Source organism: Diceros bicornis, chromosome 5 (assembly GCF_020826845.1).
Source record: "Diceros bicornis minor isolate mBicDic1 chromosome 5, mDicBic1.mat.cur, whole genome shotgun sequence".
Taxonomy (NCBI): Eukaryota; Metazoa; Chordata; class Mammalia; order Perissodactyla; family Rhinocerotidae; genus Diceros; species Diceros bicornis.
This window is the reverse complement of record NC_080744.1, coordinates 44750701-44765643: the sequence shown is the minus strand read 5'-3', so window position 1 is coordinate 44765643 and position 14943 is coordinate 44750701. Positions and strand designations below refer to the sequence as shown.

The following is a 14943-nucleotide window of genomic DNA, read 5'->3' as shown; positions in this document are numbered from 1 at the left end:
AATGGAAGGAACAATAGGATATTAATAACTATTTTTTATTTTTTGCAGATTTAGCTAAGTACAATATTAATAGCAAGAGAAGGAGAAAAGATCAATCTATAGAGCAGTCAGATGGAGGAGTAAGGATTAATCATTTTCTCTTCAGAAGCTGCCCCAACTCTCTCCATGTTTTAAGAGCCAGCTCTTCTACGAAGCTCTCACTGACCCCCCTGTAGGAATTAACTTCTGTCCTTTATGTATTTATCAGGACCAAGACTAAGGTATAGTGAGGGAGGCATTTGTCTTAGGCACGACATTTAAAGGGGTGCCAAAAAACTCAGTAATCAAGATATATATTTTAATGGAATATTTTAATTAGCACACGGCAGCATGCAGGCCAGTCTCCTATTTTTATAAATAAATTTTTTTTTTTTTTTTTTTGTGAGGAGATCAGCCCTGTGCTAACATCCGCCAATCCTCCTCTTTTTTTGCTGAGGAAGACGGCCCTGGGCTAACATCTGTGCCCATCTTCCTCCACTTTATATGGGACGCCGCCACAGCATGGCTTGCTAAGCAGTGCGTCGGTGCGCGCCCGGGATCCGAACCAGCGAACCCTGGGCCGCCGCAGCGGAGCGCGCGCACTTAACCGCTTGCGCCACCGGGCCAGCCCCTATAAATAAATTTTTAATTATACTTCACATTTATCTCTATTACAGCACTCAAATAGTGCTTTTCATAAATGTTCTCTCCCTACAGGGCCATATTCATTTTTATATTCCTCATGCACCTACCATTCTGTTTTAAGCATAGAGGCCTCTTAAAAAACACTAAATTGAATCTATTCAAGGATTTTGCAAGAATATATTGTACTAAGTACTGCAAGGTTATGTTTTCATCATTAAATTCAACTATAGCAAAAGCATAACAAGAGAGCAACAAATGTTTTGAAAGTACTTATAATTCAGTTCTATGAGAAAATCACCGACTTCTCTTTAACTAAAACCCCGCGCAGCATGGAGAGATAGGGAATTGTAATACTACTTTATATTCATATAGCACTTTGCCCTACATAAAGTGCTTTCTTTTAATCCTCCTTAATCCTGCAAGGTAGGTATTATTATCCTTATTTATTATGGAAAGATTGAGAAGTTAAGTGACTTGCCCAAGGAGTTACAGGCAGAAAGTGGCAGAGCTGGGGTTCTAACCCAGGTTTTCTGTGTCAAAATCCAATGCCCTTTCAGCGACTCCACACACCAAGTCTTGGGATTGACTGAGGAGAAACAATTTACACAGCAACTACAATAGCATGCGTTGTGTTCATGAAACAATGTCAGTAGCACCCTAAACCGCAGTATTTTACCAAGTGTATTCATCATGGTTAAAATTGTTCTGATTTTTATGCATGTGTGTTTGATGAAGTAGCTCAACTCTTCTGGCATAGGATCGGATGTTTTATGGTATTTTTTTGTTGAGGGCAGAAACCTACATATTGAAATGTCAAAGAACAGGGGGAAATTGAGGAAATTATCTATTAGTTTCTAACTACAACTTTACTACTAACACACAAGTGACATTCTCAAAGTGTGTAAATCGTACATGTTTACTTCTTTATGAAAAGAAACATTTGGGAAGGTCTTTGAACTTTTCAACTGAAAAAGGTTATTTCAATGTTAAACATTATAGTACTCAAGAGTTAGGAGCTGATAAAGTTTAATGGGTTTCTTTTTCATAGTCAGGAGAAAAATCTATGACTATATTTTAAAACTCCATAGGTAATTAAATTTGTTTGAAAGCCTATAACTGCTTCAAATATAATTTCCATCAGCATATAATAAACACAACCAAAACCCAAAATGTCCATTATTAGCCAATCTAGTGGAAGATTTCTTATGAAAATTATATATTCTCCTCATTGATTGCTGCCTAGAGAATTAAAAAAACTTCACTCTTCTTTTTGTAAGCTGATAGCTGAGTTCTAAGGAAAGCCTCATTCTCAAGACCAACCAGGACTCAAAGAAACTCAAAGCCATTCATTTTGGTGAATTGCAACCAGTCATCAATAACTATTTATTGAATGTCTACAGGGTGCCTAGGCATTGAAGTGGCAAGTGATTTATTTGCATTATTCAAAATATTTCTAAGGAGAGTCTAAAGATTTGTAGACGTCTTTAAAGATGCAAAGCGGTGTGTGCTGCTCTAATTTAAACTGCCCCTACATGGAAGGAATTCAACAGTGAGTTTCAGAGCTCTAGGGGTTTCTAACATCCAGAGCCAACTTCTGCAAGCGAAGACCCCATTGGGTGCCATGCGACAGGCGCGCTGGTGGTCAGAACATGGCTCCACCAGGGGTTTCTGGACAAGTCAGGGCCTCCCTGGGCTGGAGCAGGGCCGACTGTGGCAACGGCAGCCCTGACCCGCCACCCCATCGCTCCCCTCCCCTCCCCCCCGCACTCCCACCCCTCCATACCCTGCTCACACCGTCTCCCAGTCTCTCAGCCCCGACCGGTTCTCGCGAGATCCGGGCAACTGAGCGCTCGGGGCCTTTTCAAATCGGGATCCGTTACCGCTTCCCCGGCCGCCGCCATTGTCGCGCTCGGAGCCCCTCAGCGCAGGCGGCCGAGGCGGAGGCAGCGGCGGCGGGATGGCGGACGCCGACAAGCCCGAGGTGCTCGGGGCCGCTGGCGGCGACAGCCCGCATCCGCAGCCCGCGGAGCCGCCGGGGGAGCCTCGGCGAGAACCGCACGCCCCGGAGCCGGAGAAGCAGCCGCCGCAGCACAGCAGCAGCTCCAATGGCGTGAAAATGTATTGTCTTTTCCTCAGGGGACCGGGGGAGGCGGAGGGCGGGGAGTCGGCCTGGGGGCGCCGAGGCCGGGCCGGGCCTCTGTGAGGGATAACCGCCCCCGGGCCGTGGGCGGCGGGCGCGGCAGGTGCAGCCGGGCCGCTGCCAGGCCCTGCCCCGCCCGCCCGGGCTCGGGGAGCCGGCGTGCGGGCCGGGGGGCCGGCGCCCCGCCCCGACTTCTGGCCCGAGGACGCGGCTCGCCGCCTCTTCCCTGACTGGGGCTGGAGAACCTTTGGGCAGAACTCGGCGGCCGCCACGGTTTGCGGGAAGATGGTCCCCCTTTTAAAGACCAGCAGTTAGTGTTCATCACTAGGGAGTATCTAGGGATGACATCATCGGACGTTTCCTCCTAACCACCGAGAACGACCGAAAAGGAATAGCCTCCCAGCTCCCCGGCCTCCCTCTGAGCTTTATCAGTTCAGTGTTTTGTTGTTGTTTTCTAAAGCATATATTCAGCTCTGGACTGATATGTACCAGGATGAAGTTTAATAGCGTGCTGTTCCGCCGAATCCATTGTGTTACTCTTGAATTGGTGAGGTACTTTAAAAAGGGAAATATGCGTGGTGCCTTATTCCCTGTGTCCCCCTGCCCCCATGTTTGTCAGCCTTGCAGGCTGTTTTTACAAAACGCAGTGAGATGGTAGGTTCTTAATTTTGGTATAATGGTAAAATAAGATTTTTTTAATTGAAGAAAACCCACTACTTGTAAGGTTGCGGCTGTTAGCAGTGTCTGTAGAGAATTTAGTCGACACGAATTCATAATAATTTCTAGTGTGAGGGAATGTTATGCTCCCCTTTGTTGTTATATAGGGGGATATGAAGTCAGGCATTTATTTTCATACGCCCAACTCTTTAAACCTGAAGTTGAAAGTATGTTAATGATTTGGTGAAAACATCCTTGTCCTTCACTCAGTTATGCCTCAGAGTAGAAAGCAGTGAACATATGCTCACATTAAAATAGGAAAGGGAAATGTCATTCTTGCTTTTCTTTTGTATAAAAATGTTTGAAACAGTATGGTAAGACCTGCACCAGTCTGTGTAAGAGTTGATTCGGGATAAGGTAGCTCTCCCAGCTGGGTTATGACACTCTTAGTCTTAATTGGGTTTGAACAGGATAGGCAGCATCTTCCAGGCAGAAAAGAGGTGCAGGTAGATGGGATTGGACCTCACTGGAGTTTGCTCCTGGTAGAAAGTGGTGCACTTCAGTAACTGAGGAACTGGAAAGTGAGTGAAGCACTTTCTACCAGGCCTGCGAAAATGTGGGTTTTCAGGGACTTAGCATCATAGATACAAATGAAAACCACTGGATTGATAAACTTAAAATATGGGCTTTTTGTTTATGTGTAAACCTGGGCCTGTCACCCTTTTCTCCTGAACAAATAGTACAGTGTTGAATAACAGAGAGAAGCCCTCCTATATGATTAGTGTAATAGTGTAGTGTCGGTACAGGTAAAGCTGGTATCTGAAAGTCTCCATCAGGTCTCAAAGTCTCTAATCCCTTTACAAGTCTCATTGTGGCTTAGCTAGACCGGAGAAGACAGAGGTGGGAAAAGAATCCCTTTCATTTCTAATTGAGGGAGAGGAAAATATAAGGTGAAGCAATTAAGAAATGTTACTAGTAAATACAAATGCAGATTCTTTTCATATTGCTTACAGTTCATCTCTCTCCTTTCTTATTTTCTCAGAAGTTGAGGCCAGTTTACTCACAGGGGTTTCTTGTACTGTCTATTCTCTAAGAACATATAATGGTCCAGCACAGGCCACTCATACTGAATAACTAGGCACATTTACCTGTATCAACCTAACAGCCTTTTTTTGATCCTGTGAACCAACTGGAGTAGTTAACAACCCAACACATAAACCTTGAGTTGATTATCATATGTTTTTAATGATAAGAATTTATTGAGATGATAAAAATTATCAAATATTGCCTTAAAATATATATTGCTTAGAAATGAACACAATGCCGCTTATCAAGATTGAAATTTGTGCTGAGATTAGTCTTTAGCCATTGAGGATAGAGACCATTAGGTCTTATTCATCTTTGTATTCCCATTGCCTTATACTTAAAAAGGCCCAGTAAATATATTTTTAAGAAATGCAGAAGTGAACTTTTAGGATCATGAAACCCATACACAGAGGATTTAGTTGGCGTGTTTACATCTTTTGACAAGATATTAAAGATGTTTCCTAGGTCTAGTCTTTTTCTTTATGCCAAAATGGTATACCAACTCGCCTTTTCTTAAGTGAATAGGAAGAAAAATAGCAGTATTGTTATAACTCTTCATTATTCATGTGTGATTAATAACACCTTGGAGTATATGACATTAGGGTACTTGTATAAAATATTAAACATTGGTGCAATGAATTGGCACAGGTGAAGTGGTTGAAGTAGAGTAGTAGTTTCTTTCTTTCTTTTTTTTTTGAGGAAGATCAGCCCTGAGCTAACATCCATGCCAATCCTCCTCTTTTTGCTCAGGAGGACCGGCCCTGAGCTAACATCTGTTGCCAATCCTCCTCCGTTTTTTCCCTTTTTCTCCCCAAAGCCCCAGTAGATAGTTGTATGTCATAGTTGCACATCCTTCCAGTTGCTGTATGTGGGACACGGCCTCAGCATGGCCGGACAAGCGGTGCGCCAGTGCGTGCCGGGGATCCGAACCCTGGCGGCTAGCAGCGGAGTGCGCGCACTTAACTGCTAAGCCACGGGGCCGGCCCCGAGTAGTATTTTCTTTTATCATGTTAGGAGTAAAGAATGGAACTGGGCTTAATTTTGGATCTCATTCTATAGCATTATGCTTTTAAAATCATATATTAAAACTATGTTTCCTCATTTGATGTTGGATATTGATTTTTCAGAAATATGTGTTATCATTGGGGTAGACGTAATTTAATTTTAAGAGTAGGTAACGTTTTTGTGACTTAGAGTAGTCACCGTGTTTCAAGTACGTTAACAGGGGGTTTTACCTAAATGAATGATTTGGGAATTATTACATGGAATTCTGGATATAGTGCCAATAGTTTGATATTATGTAGCATCATTTCCTGAAGAGTTTTCACGTGTATTTTTACTCTCTCTTCCATAGTGTATTTATGACATAGAAAGAGTTCAGAAATTGAGTAATTATAGTTTAGTTTCTTAATATAAGTAAGACCACACCTCTAGCCACTAAACTGTTCTGTTTTCCATAGATAATTTATGCATTGTAGATGTGCAGTTTAGCAGTATCTTTAAGATGCCTCTAATTGGGGAAGACTTGAAGAAATTGCTCTCTCTGGTCATCCTTTGAGTAAATATTTTAAAGAGGGTAGCTTACATAATATTACTACTTTTTAATGGAATTGTCAGATTGTTGTAAGCAAATGCTGACAACATCCATGTAAGAAGAGAAAGACATAATGAGTACTTGAAACTTTGTGCGGTTTTCGCGATTGGTTTCATCCAGGAAGAAAATAGGCAGGGGGAGGGGCATTTGGCTAGAGACTATATAGATGTCTGTTCACCTGAACAGAGACTTTTTTATTTTAAAAACATTCATTGAATTCAGCCTACTATGTAAATGGGTTCTCTGGGGGATTGAAAAGAAGGATTTTTTCTTGTACCTACTATACCCAGAAACCAGAGAAAAGGCCTCTGTGCCTTTTGGCTGCTTGCTGCCATTTTCAGTGCTTGCTGCTACTCTGTTCAGACCAGTAGGTACTTGCCAGAGTTGGACAGTTGAGAAGATCACTTCCAGGCTGTGCCATTTCTGCTGAGGGGAAGATGTTTGACAGTGAAGATGTCCCTGTCAAGGTCTGAAAAGGCGGCAAAGCAAGTTTGGCCCTAATGTCTCTTCCTTGATTTAAGCAGTTTTTCTGGCAGACAGCAGCACCATCTGTGCTCAGAGGAGTATGGGTTCTTAACTGACTGTTCATTCAAAAATTAATATTTATGTAGCGCATGTTATGTGCAGTTACCATGCTAGATGCTGCTGATACCAAGGCGGATGGTTTTTGTTCTCATAGAGTTTTACCTACTATATATATGGCTGTGTTGTTATCTGCGCAGAAAAGTAGTGTCTAAAAAGTTCAATATATCGTGGAACAAGTGACTACAATAAGAGGTGTATATGGAGCACTGCAATGTAGGGATTCCCACAATTGCTTTGTTTAGAAGATAATTTAGAACCTGGATTATGAAACCTGGTTGGTTGTCAGAATAATCCAGGAAGCTTTAAAAGGTTTAGATTCTTGAATGTCATTCCCAGGGATTTTTATTAGTGAAAATTTGCTTTAAAATCAAAATTTTAATTAAATGGTTTTAAATTCAGTAGAGTAATTAGTGATTTAAAATAAACCTATTGTCACTTCTGTAAAAAAAGATTCCTTTTGAAAAGTAAATTGCATTTTAAAGTATATATCCAGATTTTTATCTATAGGATTTACTTACAAGTGTGTACTTACATCTTACACATGGTTGGTGGATAGCATCATATAGTTGTGTTGTGATTACAATCTTATAAATTAAATGTTTTTCTAGTTAGGGCCTCATTAAAAAGTAGATTTAGGGGCCAGCCCAGTGGTCTAGTGGTTAAGTTCCTGCACTCTGCTTTGGCCGCCAGGGCTTCGCAGGTTCAGGTCTTGGGTGAGGACCTACGCACCGCTTATCAAGCCATGCTGTGGCGGCATCCCACATACAAAATAGAGGAAGATTGGCACAGATGTTAGCTCAGGGCTAATCTTCCTCAGCAAAAAGAGGAGGATTGGCAATGGATGTTAGCTCAGAGCCAGTCTTCCTCACAAAAAAAAAAAGTAGATTTAGGGGCCAGCCCTATGACATAGTGGTTAAGTTCAGCGCACTCCACTTTGGCTGCTCCTGTTTGCGGGTTCAGGTCCCGGGCGTGGACCTACACCACTCATCAACCATACTGTGGCGCGACCCACATAGAAAATGGAGGAAGGTTGGCACAGATGTTAGCTCATGGCTAATCTTCCTCAGGCAAAAAAAGAGGAAGGTTAGCAGTGGATGTTAGCTCAGAGTGAATCTTCTTTGGCAAAAAAAAAAAAAGTAGATTTATAAAATTCTGATTTGAATTGCATTTAAGCACTGCTTCCCTCCTTCACCTCCTCTCCCCATTGTAGGAAATACTACCAATAAAAATGGCATGATTCTATGAAGTACCGTATCCTAGTTTATAGGTTAAAACACAGAAAATATTGAGCATGAAAATATTAGGATACCTTATCAGTCTTCTGTGTTGATCAAAATTGGGAATAGAAACAAATTATGAGAGTCATATGGGAGTATATACATATATAGATACAGCTATGTATTTTAATTATGTTTTTAAGCAGTGGAGGAGAAAAATTCTGGGAAGAAACCATTAACATTTAAGATAAAATTTTTCAGGATATCATTTTGTAAATTAGATTTTTTAGAGTTCTCAATGAGGCCCAGAAAGTTAATTCTCCATTAAAGGTGGCAGTTTTACATACTGTAGGAATAAAATCATTGGTTTTCCCCTCTTGTTAAGTTCTGATAATGTTTATTAAGTATTGTGATGGGAAAAACTGGGTGATTGTTTGGATGCTGTAGCTATTTAATATGGAAAAAAATGAGGACTGTTAAATGAGAAGTTGGTAATATGTCCAAATCCTTGCTTTGAAATGGCATTGGATAATTTCAGTGCCAGCAGGCTGATTCTTCAGCTGCTTTGCTGAGGTCTATCTTAGTGAGAGTTTGGTGAAATGAAGTGATAAATATGAAATATTTAATATAGACTTTTGTTATTAAAGCATGACTGAGGTTTTATTTTTGTTGTTTTGTTTTTAATTCATAGAGAGAATGATGAATCAGTGAAGGAAGAGAAATCTGAATTAAAAGAAAAGTCTACAGGAAATAAGAAAGCCAATAGATTTCATCCTTATTCAAAAGACAAGAATTCGGGCACTGGAGAAAAGAAGGGTCCAAATCGTAACAGAGTTTTCATTAGCAACATCCCATATGACATGAAATGGCAAGCTATTAAAGATCTAATGAGAGAAAAAGGTAACCATCTCTGATAAACCCACTGTTGGATAATCTTCATGTAGAAGGGGGGAAGGGAGCTAAGCAAACTTTTTTATTCTTCTGAGCCACACAGACTCAATAAATGGATTTTTGTTTTATTTCTTGACACATGAATTAATCTTTTCCTCTTCTTTCACTTGACACAATTTCCTTACGAGGTAGTATGGATAAATGAAGGTTTTTTTTTTTTTTTTTTTGCCATTTTAGTGGAATAGTAGTGAGCCAGCATATGCATGCCACCAAGAATTTTGTTAAAGTGATTGCTTTGCCTAGTTGAAGTTTTTATAGATTTTTAAAGGACTGTTGTATTAGTTAAGCAATACATTTAGTGTGTTAAAGTATGAATAATAAGGTCTGATTATTTTTTTTCCAAAAGCTGTTTTGTTATTATCTTGGTGGAGTCTGGAATCCGGCTGTGGAATTCATCTTGTTTGCATTGTCATGAATGCCATGATGCTGTCTCTGCAGTTCTATATTAAAATTGCGTTACTGCTGTTGCAGTTTTGTTTTCAGAATAACCTGAAAACCCTCATTTTATATACATGGTTGATTTGGGGGAAAAATAATTTTAATATTTGATATTGTAAAAGTTAGTTTTGTTATCTCTTGAAAAATTGAGTTTCAACAGTCCTGCAAACTATGTACTTGGCTTTGAGGCTGATCTCTTCTAATAAATAAATAAAAATTGCATTGGTGTATCTGTTGTAAGGTGACAACTATTTGATTGGTTTTATTCATTGACTTTATTTAGAAAGTGTGTGGCTTGCTGTGAAGCATGACTTGTAAATTTAGTTTATTGATGGCAAACATGATTGAAGACATTCAGGTAGAAAGTCACCTTAAAACAGCTGTTGTGTGTAGGCGACCAAAGTTATTTGAAAAGTGCTAATGTCGATGTTTTTAATATGATAGGCTAAGGGGCCATTTGTATGTATATGTGCATTTGTTCACCAACTATATCATGCTGGCCAAAATATGATCTGTAGTACGAATTAGGTTAATATGGTTGTTAGCTTTTTTAGAGAATGTGGATGATGTACATTTCTGAAAATTAGTTAAATTTACATAGCCATTGACAGGAGGTATGTTGGTCTGGTTTTGATTGTTGGTGAATAATAGGTGCTTTTCTGTAGAGTTGTGCACAGGTGTGCAGTAAAGCAAGATACTGGTGTTTAAATGTATTGTTTCTTGGTATCTTCCTTTTGTATGTCTTATGTAGTTGGTGAGGTTACATACGTGGAGCTCTTTAAGGATGCGGAAGGAAAATCAAGGGTAAGTGCTGTGGGCAATAATCTGCTTGAGGTTTAAAAGTTCCTCAGCAGTTTACTTTTTGTATAATACTTGTACCAGTTTTTGGAAACTTAAGTTTCATTTTGTTTTACTTTATTATGCAAGATTTGAGGCTTTATACTAGCAAGTCTGACACTTATTCAAACCAAACTAGCTCCCTGGAAGGGATGGGTTTTGTAAATGCTGATAAAAGGCATTCACTTTTCTAATGCTCTAAGGTAATGCTTCTTAGCCAATAATCTATGATTTTTTCTTGTTGTTTTGATGTCTTCAAGGATGTTTTAAAAGTCACTGAATTGACAATATTCCCTAAGAGTTCCATGAGAGGCCTGTAGCTTAAAGGTGTTAATTCAGAATATATGTTTGAAACTTACACTGAAGAGCTTAATTTGGTAGGCTGCAGGACCACATAAGAGGCAGTGCTCTGACCAATTGGTATGAATGACATTGATGATTAAAATTGACATAGAAGGAATTGGTTGATAGTAGATACTGATTTTTAGCAACAAGAGAGCAGTATAGGAAGAATACAGTGGAAAGCTTTTAACAGTGTTTAATTATATTAGCAAAAATAAGTTGGGTGCATGAGAAATAAAAACTTTGTCATTACATTCAAATGGCGCTTTGAACAGTAATAATGAAAAGGAATTATTTAAAAAGTGATTCTACAAATTTGTTTCTTTAGTATAGGTGGTTTTTTAATATACTTACAACTGGATGCTGTTAAATTGTGTGCAGCCAGTTTTCTCTAACAGAGAACATTGTTAAAAATGAGATTAATATTTCCTATTTTGATTTTAATAAGATTGAAAATATATGTTAAAAACTATTTGTGCATAATAATATATATTTTGAAAATATTTATCACAATGTAAGGATAAGTATATTGGAGGCTTCAGTTATTTACTTGAGTTACTTTTGATTGAATTTGTGCAGTGACATTACTAACAACTTAAAGAAGAGTCATCTAAAAGTAAAAATGTACTCCAAGCTTGTTAAATGCTGGATTCTACTGTCTTAAATAGATAGATTTAAAAATTTACAGAAAATTTGTGGTCACTTGCCTGTTATGTTCTGGAGGGATAAAGAAAAAAGTGATTGTACTATTGATTGCTTTTGATGACTTAAATGTTAGAATCTACCATTAACTTCATGTACTGATCTAAAACTTTTTTTCTTTTGCATATGTTGACAAATCTACCTGGATATAGGGTTGTGGGTAAGAATTTTTTTTTTAAGTATCTTAAGTCAAATTTAAACTTCTGATTGGAAAAAAGATATCTTAGTACATAAACATTTCCTATAAATTTTTTCCCCGTTAAGTGTGGTTGAATTCAAAGATGAAGAATTTGTAAAGAAAGCATTAGAAACTATGAACAAATATGATCTTAGTGGAAGACCCCTGAATATTAAAGAGGTAAGATTTCTTATATTTGGAATAATTTAAACATTTGAATATAAGGACATGTTTTCTTTGGATTTTCATCTTTGGTAATGTATTTATCCAACAACAACATTTTTTTTTTAGGATAGATGCTTATTTAAGCATTATATAATGATCATCGTTTTGCTTGTACATGATTTCCTATTTGCCCTTAATGGGAAGGGCAGTTATCCTATATATTGATTTGTTCCAAGTTATTATAAGTGGAGGTGCATAATTTTAAAAAATTTCAGCACCCAGAAATTTGAAGATGACACGCTTTAGATGCTGACTTTGTTTGGTATAACATTTTTAATTTTTAGATTGTTGTTTAATTTGAGAAATATAGTAGACATTCTTGTAGTTGATAATTACAGGTTGCTTAATAACACAGATGGCTTGTGGATTAGAATAAAATTGGTATTCACTTTTAATAAAATTAACCTGAGACTGTGCCAGATTAAAATTTAAGAGAAGTTATAAATCTGTTAGTGAAATTTATAACTGGAACTTGGAAAACCCTAAAATGGAGATGTTCCCTTTGTATGGAATTGTACCAGTATAAATATGTTGACAAAAGAATGATCAGAAGATACATAGAAACATTCTTTACAGTTAGATACAGTTGACTTGGAAAATGATTAGCTTGAATAGCAGTCATTTTCATGTCTTCTTTTCGTTCTTGTTGTTAATCTTGTCTGAATAGTTTGATCACAGATCAGTTATGCACATATCCTTGCTAAAGTCGGTATTAAAAAAGGGTAGAGGATGTAACTTGGAGACCCAGAAGAGTCTCCACCAACATGGATGTAAATCATTGGTAGTAGAGCAGTACTGTCAGTCACAATTAAACGTAGTATAATAGTGATTTGAGTCTCAGCTCTATCACTTTCTAGCTGTGTGACTTATTCTCTAAACCTCAGGAATTATATTACTACTGATAACACTTACCTAATAGGGTTTTTATGAGAATTAAGTAAAGTACATGGTAAAGAACTCAGGCTCTGGCATCAGAGAATCTGTGTGACCCAGGGCAAATTACTTAACCTCTCTATTTCTTTGTTTCCTGGTCACTAAAATGGGAATACTGCTAGAACCTATCTGATAGTGTTATAAGGACTCTGAGTTAATATATGTAAATCATTTAATAAATGTTAGCAGTTTGTTTTAATTGTGATACTGTTATATAAAGCATGTAGCACAGTGCTCAAAATATTGTAGTTACATAATAAATATTAGCTGTAATAATAATAGTGATGTTATTATTGTGATGTTATTAGTGATGAATTGTTATTCCTGTCCAAGGTGGGAATGTTACTGGTTGTTGGTCTTTTGTTCTTGCGTATGAGGTGATAATAGCTTAAAATAAAGGCCGTGCTACCACCAAATAAAGTATTTCAAAACGCTTTATTGGAGTCAGCTTCTGAATTCCTCTAAATCTGTTTGAGCCTGGGGCTTTATTTATTTATTTTAAATATTTTGACCAGGAAGTGAGAATTGGTAGAGAAAGTTTAGACTGTGGTGGTCTGTGCCAGCCATTTATTGGTAGTTTTTATGCATAAGCCAGGACTAGTGTTCCAGAAATGTGTTGATATCCTAATAATTTCCCATAAGGGTGGTATTTGTAGAACAGCCACCATTATGGGAAATTATTATTTTGAGGATTATGATTTGCTGTTTTATGATTTTTTCTATTCTTCTTCAAAAGACAAGTATTATAGATTCTTAGTGTCTTTTTTTAAATTGGAAAAAAAGTTTATTGGATACTAAAGGCCAAGCCCATTTTTTTTGTGTGTTCTTTTAAGTTTTAGCACGTTATAGATCCTCAGTAATATTTCAGAGACCCTAGAATAGAGTTATGTGATCCAAGGTGATATAGGATACTTTCATTTTTAAGTTTTTTAAGAGAAATAAATGGTTGAGTTGGGCCTAGCTAAATGATGAGGTGTTCTCTATTCAATTAACTTTTTTGGATTATTATCACTAAATGTCCCTTTTCTGGGAATATCTGATTTACAAATGAGTGGCTGGGGTCAATGCTGAGAACTACTAGTGAGAGTCTAAGGAAAAGTGTATTTCCAGTGTTCCTTAACAGATATTAGAATTGCCTTTTTTTCATTTAATTAAATGGGGATTAGTAGCAGTTGTAAACTTATTATTGGCCCTCCAATAGCAATAGCAGGGTATGACTGGCAGGCTGACATCCAAGGGGACAAGAGGAATTAAAAACCATGTAACATAGTAGGTAATTTGTTTTATATAAATTGCATCTTATATATGTTTTATATATTCTATATGTATATATTTTTGTGTATATATATATATATGTATATATATATATTTATATATATATTTGTCATAAAAAGACAAATCAAAACATAGGAATCTGCTTTATTAATGTTAAGATGTTAAGGACAAACAACTTAACTATCTTAATAGTTCAGGAAGCATCTCCCCTACTCTGTCTTCCTCCTTCCTCCATAGGTAACCATTATCCTAAATTTTGTATTTGTGCAAGTTTTTGAAACCTTGAACCTGAAGCATATACTATTTATTAGCTTAAAGGTTTTATAAGTATTCTTCTAAACATTTATTTCTTTACTTCTGTATTTCTTTTTTTTCGTTAATGGTGAAGAATACTTTGGAAGACAGAACACCTTTATTCTTGCATTCACTTTTTCACCTTCTATTCTCCCAGCCTTCCTAGAGAATTTATTAAATTATCCAACTTTCTTTTTCTTAGTATTTCCAGACTGAGGCCAGCAGAATAGAGTTGATGGTTACGTGTATCATAATCATTTGGTATTGCAGATGATAGTGTATCAGTTTGTTATGTGGTTTTTGTTTGCTTTTTGAACTTGCTTTTTTATTTTGTTTAAAGGTAGAATATTTCTCTTATAAAGTTAGTAAACTAAAAAAAGCAATGTTTAGTCTCATTCTTCACTTGGACACTTAGCCTTTCTTTATCTCCCCTCTCCCTCCATCTCAGATCATAATCATTGTTGAGGAAGGAAAGAGGTTAGAAGGTAGATAATTGTATTTTGTTCAGGAATGAAATTATATATTATAATAGTTCCCCTCTACCCCAATATTCCTGGGTTTTATAACAGTCTCTTCGCTGTTGAAAAGCTTTCAATTAGTCTGAATTTGGCATTGCATTGGGCAGCCAGTGGTGAAAATTCACCCTTACTGCATTTTGAAAAGTCACAGTAAGTATTTTGTTCCTCTTTGAGTTATGTGTATTTATGTGTATGTGCCATATACTTGTACACCAGTATGAGGGTGAAATCAAACTAATTTCAAGTTCTTAAGTGACTTTAGTGATTGGAAAGAGGTATTTGATTGGAAAGAGGTATTTAATTGACAT

At 37.4% G+C, this 14943-nt stretch overlaps 1 protein-coding gene across 2 annotated transcripts in view; it reads left to right on the top strand.

Moving 5' to 3' along the window:
* The first annotated feature begins 2571 nt into the window (after positions 1-2571).
* MYEF2 (myelin expression factor 2) overlaps positions 2572-14943 on the top strand; it is a 31015-nt gene continuing 18643 nt past the window's right edge. The window contains exons 1-5 of one of the 2 annotated variants that reach the window (XM_058541520.1): positions 2572-2781; positions 8634-8842; positions 10083-10135; positions 11365-11372; positions 11477-11570. In XM_058541520.1, the coding sequence (XP_058397503.1) occupies positions 2621-2781; positions 8634-8842; positions 10083-10135; positions 11365-11372; positions 11477-11570 (525 nt within the window). In that variant the 5' untranslated portion in view covers positions 2572-2620. The remainder of the gene's footprint in view (positions 2782-8633; positions 8843-10082; positions 10136-11364; positions 11373-11476; positions 11571-14943) is intronic. The other variant, XM_058541521.1, reaches the window with a different exon arrangement.